Source organism: Trichosurus vulpecula, chromosome 2, assembly GCF_011100635.1.
Source record: "Trichosurus vulpecula isolate mTriVul1 chromosome 2, mTriVul1.pri, whole genome shotgun sequence".
In the NCBI taxonomy this organism is placed as follows: Eukaryota; Metazoa; Chordata; class Mammalia; order Diprotodontia; family Phalangeridae; genus Trichosurus; species Trichosurus vulpecula.
Genome location: NC_050574.1, coordinates 414,798,667 through 414,811,109, shown reverse-complemented (window position 1 = coordinate 414,811,109; position 12,443 = coordinate 414,798,667). Strand labels below are relative to the sequence as shown.

Sequence of the window (12,443 nt, the reverse complement as noted above, 5' to 3'; positions counted from 1 at the left end):
AGTTTAAGAGCTGTTTTTAGAAATGGCATCATTTTCCTCCTAAAATGGCTTCTCCAAGTTTCGGGAGAAATATTCTTGGTTCTCCCTGAAATTGTCTCTGCTTTAAAAAGGCTACTGAAGTCTTGATTTTACCCTCTTGGTGAATGGCTCTATCCTTGATCTCCCACCCTATCAATCTATTTAAGGAACTCTTAATTTTTTTTAATGCCATGGTCCCCTGTAGCAGACTGGTAAAGCCTATGGACCCCTTCTCAGAATAATGGTTGGATGGAAACCAATCATACTGAAATACAATTATATACATATATAATACATATATATATACATATATATATATGTATATGTATATACATACATACATATATGTATGTATGGACTTATATGTGCCTATATAATCAGTTCACTGACCTCAAGTTAAGAACTCTAACATACAGGTTTCATAAGGATATACGAAGTAACAAATTCCTTTAAAAAGAAGACAAATCTACCATACAAACTCAAACCAGGGGATGGGATAGATATATTTGAAAAAATATGGAACTTTCAGGACACCTAGGTTCTAATCCCAGTATTGCTACTAACTGGTCACATTGCTTTACCTCTCTAGGTCTCAGTTTTTTCATCTATAAAATGAGACTATATAATTTATAAGTTAATTTCAAGCCCTAAGATTATATAACATTTGAACTAATCTAAACTTTGTGTCTCCATTAGCCAAAAATTTTAAATCTAATGATAGGGTTTAGAACCTAGGAAGACATGGAAATTTGAAATACAAAACCCATTTGTAATCAAACACACACATATATAGTGTGCATGTGTGTGTGTGTGTATAATGCTTAAAAGTCATGATACTCTGCTTTTCATTACATTATATGTCCATGTTGAACATGACTTTGAAAAAATACATTTGAATAAATGAACACTGAAGTGTTTATTGAACTTTTACTATGTGCCAAGCACTGTGCTAAGTTCTAGGGATAGAAATAGGAAAATGAGAGGGGTCCAAAGAAAGAATAGCCATGAGGAGTCTGGCTACAAGAACAGCAAGGCCCAAGGGTTCTCAGGGTACACTCGCATGGCAAATATCAATGCCTATAGGACCCAATGGCAGAGCAGTTGGTCAGTACTGGTGGTGCCTCATGAAACTGAAGACTTTAGTGATGGGTAAATTGGTCAGGATCCATTTTATTATGAGTATAAAGTGAAGAACCTGGGTAAACTGCCTTTTTTGGAAAGGGAGATATTTTCTGCATAGCTATAGATGTCAGAAAACAACTTAATAAAGTATTTTGCAATGTTGCTTGAGATCTATATGTGATTCAATTTTTGTGGGCTCAACAAATATTCAGTGCTGTCAGACAATTTGATATATCAAAAGTTATAAAATGATATGGTCATTTAAAATTCTCTTTTAGAAAGAAAATAAGCCACCACATCACTAAGGTCATAATGACCCACTGACACATTAGAGACCAACATCCCCAAATTCTTAATTTAAAGTCTAATATTTAATCCAGTTTTGTAAATAGATTTCAAAAATTATTAGACCTGAATATTGGCCCCATCTTTTTTATGTGTTAGCTATATTCTTTAACAATCAGCCCCATAGCATGTCCAAGATATTCATTTAATAAGTCTTCAGAATTCAAGCACTTTCCTCTTCTATCTACAAGATCTCAGCTTGAAGTTATAATCACATGTCCAGCTTAAGCTGTGGGTCTGGGTTCAGATCCTGACTCATGTACTTGATAGCTACATGACCACAGGCAATTCACTTAACCTCTGTAAATCTGTAAAATGAGATTGCTATCTTCTATTATTTATCTATGAGGTTATAATGATAGAAGTGCTTTTTATCCCACAAAGGGTTTTATCAATGGGAGTTATCAATATTAAAAACAATAAAGGAATCTAAGAATTGGAAAGTAATTGAAGACCATCTTGCCCAGAGGTCTCTAAGTCTTTCTTGTGTCATAGAAGAATTTGGCAATCTAGTGAAACCTGTGGACTCCTCAGAATCCTGTTTTTAAATGAATAAACTAAAATACCTAATTATAAAGAAAACTAATTACATTGGTATACAAGTATCAAACAAATTCACAAATGTAGGGTTAAGAACCCCTGATCTCTTCCAATTTATGCTTATGGAAGGTAGAATTGGAGCTGAGTTTTGAAGGAAGTCAGGGAAGGTAAAGCAGAGATGAGGGAGTAAGACATTACAGGCATTTTTTGTTCAGTCATTTTTTTCAGTCGTGTCTGACTTTTCGTGACTCCATTTGGGATTTTCTTGGCAAAGATGTTAGAGTTCTTTGCCATTTCCTTCTCTAGCTCATTTGACAGATGAGGAAAGTGACGCAAACAGTTAAGTGACATGGCCAGGGTCACACAACTAGTAAGAGTCTGAAGCCAGTTTTGAACTCAGGGAAGATGAGATTTCTTGACTCTAGGCACTCTATCCACTGAGACATCTAGGTGCCTCAACAGCAATAAAGAAGATTAGAAGAGAGGAGGGTTTTAGATGAAAGATAATGTGTTCGGTTTTGTACATGTTGTTTTGCAATGCCTTCAGAACATCCAGTTCTACATGTCCAAAGGGTAGTTAGTAATGTAGCACTGTGACTCAGAAAAGTTTAGGGCTAGATATATAAATCTGCATAGAAATGATAGTTGAACCATTGGGAGTTGTTAAGATCACCAAGAGTGTTAGTGTGGAGAGAAAGAAGGTCCCAGGATAGAGCTTGGGCTATACTCACAGGTAGTGGGGTATAACATGGATAAAGAACCAACAAAGGAGAGTTGGGAATGGTCAGCCAGGTAGAAAGACAATGGGAAGAGGGTAGTGTCACAAAAATCTGGAGAGGAAAAGGTATCCAGAAGAAAATGATGTCAGAGGGCTCAAAAATGATAAGAACTAAGAAAAGCACCATTTGACAGTTAAGACATCATTAGTGACTTTGGAGAAAAGTCTCGTTTGGGTAAGGTCATATGTCAAATTACAGAGGGCTTAGAAGAGAGTGAGACATAAAAAGTAGAGGTAAGGAAACCCAGAGGTGTTAAGGAGATGTCGTTGCTCAGTTGCATCCAGCCCTTCATGATCCCAGTTGGGGTTTTCCTGGCAAAGATGATGGAGTGGTTTGCCATTTCTTTCTCCAGTGGATCTATTTTGCCAGGCAATCAGAGGTTAATTGACTTGCCCAGGGCCATATAGCTAGGAAGTATCTAAGGCTGGATTTAAACTCAGGTCTTCCTGACTCCAGATCCAAAGCTCTATCCACTGCACCACCAGCTGCCTTTGAGTAACTTACCTAGGGTCTCAAACTAGTAAAGGTTTGCAGCAGGATTCAAATGTAGGTCTTCCTAAATCCAAGCACAGGTCTACATACCATACTCATACCACTTGATTTTACTTAGTTTTATTTTCTGTCCCTGAAGAGCAATGCATCTACTTGATATAGATTTTCATGTCGCATAAATTTGGCATATTTTCAAAGAAATTTCCATTTATAATTTTGCGGCCTCCCCAAACACACCATCCCTTTTCCTTCATAAAACTTCCAGTAAATGTTTGCTATTGAATGTTGGTTAGATAGACAAGGGGGAAAAAACTATCCATGTCATATTTTCCTTAGAAGGATATATATTTCCTTTAATAGGCATATGAGTGAGTGAGTTGTTAGATTTGGTGTTTATCCCTGTTTTCTTCATCCATTGATGTGGGGAAAGAAACTCATTAGAAAATGAATTGTAAAGTGGAAACAATAAATTAGTCACTATTGGACTTTAGTAGCAACTTGAAGAGTAGAAAAATAAGTAACTTCAGTAAAAGGGTGATCGTTTCCATTCCCTCCCCTGCCCTGCAAAATTGGTTTGGGATTGGTAGATGGAGACCAAGCAAACATGTTCCCCTTGTGATGAAAGACATTCTGCTTGAAAACAGGGTGTTTTCCAGTAGCCTCACAATTAAATACTTCCTCACAAGGAAATTTGGGTTGGAAAAAAATGTAGATGTAGATGACCTAAAATTGAAGTATGCGACATGACAAAATATTATGAACTAAACCTTTGCAAGCAGGACCTTCTGAATTTACTCACAGTTGAATGGGATGCTGAGTATATAAATAAAGCCTCGGGTAGTAAAGGCATCTTCATATTTCATCACTCTTCTCCCTGAAATAGCATTCTGGCAAATTCCCTAGAATAGGCCATAGAAATAAAAGGCTCTAAAAGTGCCCAGCTATCCCTACCAAACTAACTTTTTAGGGGTAAGTAGATTGAATAAACCTTTATTACTGCAGCAAACTGGGTGTTTTATATTTGTCATTCTTTATTTCTGAAGTCATTCATGTTTGATAAGAAATTATAACTGATGTGTGCAGGCATGGCCAAAAAGGTCACCTCAGACCAAGAATGCTTTTCATATTGAGCACCGATGCCCTCTCTTGTTTTGATTATCGATAACAGTAATGGTCTGAAGGCTCTCTTGGTGTTCAGAGAAGCATAGACTGTCAGAGCTGGAAGGCACTTGAAAGGTCATGTAGTTCATCCCCTTCACTTTACAGATGAGAGAACTGAATCCTAGAGAGATAAAGTCAGCAAGTCAGGGGAAGAAAGTGGGCCCAGAAGCCAAGCCCCTCACTCACAGTCCAGACATTGTTTTTGACAATGTTTCACAAATGGCGTGATGATACGACGCCTTTTGCTCCAAACACATCAGTTTCTTTTCTTATAGCTACAGATTTGGCTGATCTCTTTGCAGCAGCTGGTTCCCAGCCTTCCACAGTTATGGTATGTTGCATGAGGTTGGGCTTCTGTGAATCCCTAAAGTATGTCTTCTTGTTTTCCCTGCTTGCAATTACTCCTCATTAATGCAGAGTAAAACAGCTGCCTGGGGAGGCTGCATTTTTCACATAGTTGTTCAGGGGTGAGTATCATTTCTTTTCTAGTAGCCTGGTTACATTCTAGGACACGGTTATCAGGGATCTTGTCTTTAAACTTTATGTTAATGAGAGCTGATATAAGACACTGTTAGAAAGCGGTTTAGAAACACGATATGGTGAGTGATAAGACCAGGTTACATAGCTGCATAAGAACTTAGAAGGGACTGAGGCATTAGAAACTTTTAGTTGGGTATAGACAAAGCTACATTGGTGCTCCCTTTAGGTATCCTGGGGAGCTAGGTGGCTCAGTGGTTAGAGCACTGGACTTGGAATCAGGAAGACTCATCTTCTTGAGTTCGAATGCAGCCTTAGACACTAGCAATGTGGCCCTGGGCAAGTCACTTAACCCTGTTTGCCTTAGTTCTTCATCTGTAAAGTGATCTGAAGAAGGAAATAGAAATCTACTCCAGTATTTTTGCCAAGAAACCCCCCAAAAAGGAGTCACGAAGAGTCATACATGACAATAATGACAACAAATTAGATAGCCCTGCCTTCCTAATTCAATTCTCTACCTGGTTGATGTATTATTGAATAATGGGCTTCCCAAGTAGCGGATTTAATTAAAGGGTATTTCCAAGGAAAAATTTATTTCTCTTGGTGCAGGCTGATGCATAATTTTGGTTTTCTTTTAGCTTATTATCAGTGTGTGAATTTAAAAAAAACACGCAATTATTCTGTAAGAGACAGCGTGATATAGTAGATGCACAGGCTGCCTCAGGGTCAGGAAACTTGGCTTCTAGCTCTCACATTCATTGGCTTTACAAAGCCAATACCTACAGTTCACTTAAGCTAGCAGTGCCTTAGCTGACTATCTAAGTCTATAAGTTACAAAGGAATTGCTGATTGATAGATGAAATTTCCTCACAGGTAGTTTCTGATGCCAATGAAATCATAGAGGAGGGAAGAGAGGAGAAAAGGGTAAGAAGAGGTGGAACCAATCCGTAGTGTTTTGTTGAATCTGCAAAGCACTATCTAAATGAACTACTTATAATTTTTTGTATATCTGAGGCACAAGTAGTCATCAACATATACCAGTCCTTGTGTGTTACTGTAGCCATGAGTTTTAATAATGTTTGCATCCTATTGAATTGGGAGTTTCCAACTGTATGCAAATGAATTCTTATATTAGCTTATAGGAGCCTCATCAAATATATAACAATGCTTGACAGATTCTGTGTAATAGAGAGGAAAAGGGGGAAAGAACTTTGGACTTGGAAGTAAAATTTGGATCGAGTAACAGCATTACCACTTACTAATCTTATGATTTGTGATTTGAGAAGTTATTTAACCTTTCTTCAGCTCATCTGTAAAATGGGGATAATAATATACTACTTACTCATGGTGTTGTTATCCAGATAAAATGAGATAATGCATCTAGAGGGCTTTGTAACCATAGAATGCTATTTAACTCTAAGTTATAAATGGTTATATAGAAAAGGCTGAATAAAATTGGCCTGTTACATGTCTCTGCTTAATGCAATAGGGAATGAGTCAGACAAAACTATTTATTAAGACCTTATCTATTGTATGATCTTAGAGCTGATTTGAGATGTGGGTGAGCTTCTTAGGGTGGCTAAACTTGTTTATAATTGCAAGTTTCCCTTTCAGCCAATGGGTGTCAGAAGATAATGGAACTAGAATTGTCTTTTCACTGGATTTAGATCTGCTAGAAAGAACCTTAATGCTAAAATTGTGATTAGTAGATATTTACTAAGCATGTATTCTTTGCCAGGCACACTGCTTGTCATTAGGGATATAAATACAAAGAACGAAATAGTCCCTAATTACAAGGAGCTCACATAATTTTAACTGGAAAACAACAATAAGGATATATATGCATGGGTGTATGTATATGTATATGATATGCATATGTATATATACACAAGTAAATGTAGATATATATGAATATATAATTTTATTCTAATTATATATAATTCATTGTAATTATATAGTATATAATTTTGATTTAATATTTATATATTAATATGTAATATAAAATAGGTATACATAAAATGTTATATGTATTATATGTACATATGCTGTATTATATATGCATATATACATATACACATATATGCACATATATGTGTGTATGCATAATAAATATAAAGAGAATAAATTTAAATTAATACAAGGTAATTAAATAAAAATTAAAATTAAATTGTTTGAAAAGAGGACACTAGCCATTGAGAGAATTGGGAAAGTTTCCATGTATGAAGCCATGTCTTGAGCCATGTCTTAAAGAAAGAGTAGGATTCCATGAGGCAGAATTGAGGTTGGGGGAGGGATGTATTCCAGTCCCCAGAGACCACCAATGCAAAGACATAGATGGGAGCTGAAGTTCTATGTGTGAGGATCACAGGCCAGACTCGTTTGAGAGGGCAGAATATGGGGGGGGGGGAAGTACTGTACAATGAGTGGAGAGTTTGATCAGTACAGAGCTGTGTACAGCTTTAAAAGCTAAAAAGATCAGGTTACATTTTATCTTGGGGGATGGCATTTATTCAGTTAGGTAGCCACATCTGCACTTTAGGAAAATCCCTTTGACAGTGATGTGGAGGGTAAACTGAAATTGAGGGAGACTTAAGCAGGGAGATCATTTGGGAGGCTGTTGCTATAATTTGGGCAAGAGGCGATGAGGACCTGAAGTAAGGTGAGGGTTATATGAGTAGAAAGAAGCAGTATGGTGGGAGAGATTGGTGTGGAGATGACAACTGAGGGAGGAAAAACGCTGAGGGAAGAATGACTGAGATTATAAATCTGAAAGACTAAAAGAATTATGGTGCCTTTAACAGAAATAGGGAAGTTTGGAAGAGGGGTAGATTTGGGGCAAAAGATAGATGTTATGTTTTGGATATATTGAGTTTAGGGCATCCAGATTAAAATGTCCAATAAGTTTTTGGTGATGTGGGATTGAAGCTGAGGAGAGACTTTAGGACTGGCTATATAGATGTACATGAGTCATCTGCAAAGAGATGCTAACTAAGCCCATGGGAGGTAATAAGTTCATTGTAAAGGAGTAAAGGAGCGGGGGGTGGGGGGGAGAGGTAGAGAGAGAGAGAGAGAGAGAGAGAGAGATCCTAGGACAGAGCCCTGGGAGAACAGTCATAAGTGGCAGTATAATATGGACTGTGACTGGCAAAGAAGACTGAGAAGGAGCTGTCAGACTGTAGGAGGAAAACCAGGAAAGGGTACTATTACGAAATTCCAGAGAGGAGAAAATATTAGGTTAAAGAGGGTAGTCCAAAGTGACACATGCAGTAGAGAGGTCAAGGAGTATGGGAAGTGAGAAAAGACCATCAGATTTGGCCATTAGGAGATCACTGATAGTTTTAGAGAGAGCAGTTTCACTGGAGTCAGAAAGCTGGAAGCTAGACAACAAAAGCGAAGGCAATGAATATAGGCAGCAATTTCTAGGAGTTTGGAAACGAGGAAGAAGCATGAATGGTGTCTTGGGATTGTTTTGTTTAAGCATGAGCATAGGTAGTAGGGAAGGAACCACGAGATAGGGAAAGGCTGAAGATATGAAAGCAGAGAGAAAAGATGGGAGGGGAAAAGATCACAGATTCACGGAGGAGCCGGCTTTGACACAGAGAGGGGTCACTTCATTATGAGATACTAGAAGAAAAGAGAAATGAGGAGATGATGTCAAGGGATTTGAGATGAAGAGGGAGCTTATTGAAAATGGCTTCAATATTCTCAAGATAGTAGCTGAGCGAATGAGGGGACAGAACAAAACAGGAGTGGTTGCAGAGCTACTTTTTTGCCACCTCTTTAAGTAGTCATATGACAATTGTAGAGAAGGTTTTACCATTTAAACACGCTATCCTAATTTCACAATCAGCTTCCTTGATTTCCTCTTACAGGTTGCAAGAATAGTGACAACTTTGGGATGCCAAGGCATGCTCGGCATTTCCATGAATCAAGAAAGAGGCACATGTGTAGCTCCGTCCCCTCTCTGATTTCAGATCTCCCCAGGAATGCCTAGTTCCTGGAGCTATCTCATTCATTATTGCTGGGAGAACTCTTGATAGATACTTCAGGGGAAGGCTAGCCAGGTGAATGATGACTGGTAATCCACAGCATGCGGGGTTTCCTCTTCAGTTAGGGAAAGCTATATTAAGGAGAGTGAGGATTAGTTCTTGTTACAGATTTCCTTCTTTGGGATGAAAGTGAGTGTCAGCATGGTGTGTTGGAAAGAACACTCAACTGGCAGTGAGAAGGCCTGGATTTGCATCTGGCCTTTATTACTAATTATGTGACCTTAGGCGGTATTTCTTTGAACTCCAGTTTCCTCATCTGTAGAATGAGAGGGGTTGGACTAGATGCTCTCATGTCTGTGATTCTATGCTTAGAGACGTTATGTGGGTGAGAACATATCTATTTTCAGGTGCACATAAAAATATTTGCTTTGACTACCACTGCAGGGACTACTTTGGCATTGAATACACATGGACAAATTTTAATTTAAAATCGAGTGCTAAGTGACAGAAATGTGCAGCAAGTTACTGTTACCAAAGTCATTAACCCTTTAAGGGCTCTAATGGGAAATCATTCCAACTTCACAAAACAATTTGCACCAAACCCGCATCGGCATTGTCACTGTCTCCCATGCTTGAAATAACCTCCCTTCTCATCTCTGCCTCCTGGCTTTCTGGTTTCCTTCAAATCCCAGCTAAAATCCCACTTTCTATAAGAAGACTTTCCCGATCCTTCTTAATTCTAGTTCTTTCCCTCTGTTGTTTTCAATTTGTCTTGTATATAGCTCATTTGGACATGTTTGCATATTATCTTCCCTATTAGCTGTGAGCTCCTTAAGAACAGAGCCTCTCTTTTGCCTTTTTTTTTTTAGTTCTCAGTGCTTAGCCCTGTGGCTGGCACATAGTAGGTGCTTCATAAAAGTTTGTCTACTGATTGACATGCAACAGATTGGTCTCTAGATACTTAGACATCAGTTGCTTTCAGACAACCTTTTTTGTAAGTAATTTCATGTTTAAAAAAAAATGGTATATCAAAAAAATTTAGGTCAATTCTCCATATCCAATTTACCCAAGAATGCAAATAGACATGGTTTGGGGAAGTTAAGGAAAACCTATTTAGACTTTGCCTCGTTACTTGCCACCACAGCCATCTAAAGCAGGTCTTCCTATCATTGTGTCTGCCTAATAGAGAATGGTCAGCCAATCGATAAACATTTATCAAGCATTTACCATGTGCTAAGCACCATACTAGGCACTGGGGATATAAAAAGAGGCAAATGATAACATGAAAAACTTCATTTTGTACAACAATAGGAAAGATTTAGTGCAACAATAGCAAAGGAGCCTAGAACCAAGGGTTTTTGTTCCTCAGCCCCAGTGACTGGTTAATTTCATTTGCAGTGGTCATCTGTAAGTGCAATGCCCTGTGACAGGACCGTATCACTACGGAGTATCAGACATGCTGAAACATTTTAGCATGCATTCTCTTAGAAACTGAGGGCAGTTCAGTCACCTGTCTCTACAAGACTTACAAGGTGACTTTTACATCGTTAATAATAAGCTAGCATTTCTAGAGCTTTAAGGTTTGCAAAAGGCTTTACATGTTATATCCTATGTTCTTTAGATCAACCTTGTGAGGTAGGTGCTATTAATATCTCTATTTTACAGATTGAGGAAGCCGATACAAAGAATGACTGACTTGCCCAGGATTACAAAATTAATATCCGGGGTTGGATTTGAACTCAAGTCTTTTCTGACTCTACATCCTAGGCTCTATCTACTTTGCCACCTAACTTCCTCCTGTTGCATGTGCCAATTTATCCATCTCCTTCTTCTCACTAAATAAAGATTTGAATTGTGAGGGTACAGAAGGACAGTTACATACATTTATTGGCATTTTTTTCTTAATGAATTCTAATAAACTCATGGTGTCTTAGACAGTATCACACAGCTTTTCCAGTACTATCATGGGCCACATACGTGTTGACTTCTTTGATTAATGTAGAATTATCACCCCAGAAGAAGAGTGAATTCAAATTCTTTGAGATTAAGACTATCTGAAAATAAAGAGGAGATGTATTCCATTTTGCTAAAGTTAACTCCAAGTGAAAGTAAACTTTAAAAAAAAAAGACTCTGTCTTGTTTTTCTTCCTGATAAAAAAAAAGAGATGGATATGTTTGTTAAAGGAGGTGAACCATGTAACACTTCACATTTTTTCTGCTTGATCTACAGGGCGATTTTACTTGGAACAGCATGTCAGGGCGCAGTGTTCGGCTGAAGTCAGTTCCCATACAAAGCCTCTCAGAGCTGGAGCGTGCCCGACTGCAGGAAGTGGCTTTTTATCAGCTGCAGCAGGACTGTGACCTCAGCTGTCAGATTACCATTCCCAAAGGTAAGGGCTCTGTCCGCCATTTCACTGCGGAATGTTGAAAGTTAAACATCTGCTTTGGCAAACCGCAGAGCACATATTTATTTCAAACCTCCCATTAACACAGGAAGAAAAGTACAGTGTCTCGGTCATTGGCTGGCATTAGGTTATATTTTGAAATTTGTGCTTGGGCAGAACAACTTGCATGTCAGCTAATATGTTTATTTAAAGGAAAAGGTCAACTTATGCAGAGTTCAGGAGAAAAGTACTGTCTAACACTACATTTACATGACACCAAGATAACCAGTTGGAAAGTGAAGAATTCAGTCAAACCTGTTATTCAGCATTATATAGACCAAAGGAAAAGCTAGGTCTCTTAAATTGAATTCAACCCATACTTACATGCTCCCGTCCTCAAATATGGCAAATTAGTCTTTGTGCTATCATTAAGAGCTGAAAGTATAGAGTAGACACAGATATGGATTTCTGTTGATTAGATTTGTCATTATTTTTTTGCAGTTTTGAAGTATTTACCTTAACGGTTTTCAAACCTCTATATCTAAGCTCAAATACTTATTAATATTCCTAAAAGGGCATGTGTCATTTTCACTGCATCACCACGTACCTAACAAGTTGATTTGTGACTGAAAGGGTAATTATGGACCTTCCTTACACAACTACATTAACCAGCCACGAAAATAAGTGTCAGCTTATGTGTGAAATTTCAAAGAAATCTAAGAAAAATTCAGATAAGAGGGACTACTTAAAATTAGGAGAAGCTCTTAAAGAAATTTATAATCAGCTTCCCCTTTGTTTTCCTTGGAAATCTCTTTCTGAAAGAATTATGAATGTATAGCCTATAGGTGTTCATATTTATTTAAAGGGTCTTTCCCCAGATAGACATAGATAGATGTGTGTATGTATATACACATCCATACATGCACATGCACACACACACAAACACACTAGTCTTGATATCTATATAGATAAGCATATATAAATATGTGTATCTATGTACATATAGTTGTACAAATACTTTTAACCATGTCTGTCCTGACTCTAAGGGGTGTATGGAGTGTTCGGGGAAGACTAACACCTATGCTGTGAGGACTTGCTAAGCCGTTTTCAGGGCTGCTCATTCATCTTTGGTATCC

The 12,443-nt window shown here is 37.9% G+C and overlaps 1 protein-coding gene across 2 annotated transcripts in view; it reads left to right on the top strand.

Moving 5' to 3' along the window:
• The window catches only part of ARHGAP6 (Rho GTPase activating protein 6), a 330,900-nt gene that overhangs the window by 200,982 nt on the left and 117,475 nt on the right, over positions 1-12,443 (top strand). For both annotated transcript variants that reach the window (XM_036743443.1, XM_036743444.1), the window contains exon 2: positions 11,154-11,313. In XM_036743443.1, the coding sequence (XP_036599338.1) occupies positions 11,154-11,313 (160 nt within the window). The remainder of the gene's footprint in view (positions 1-11,153; positions 11,314-12,443) is intronic.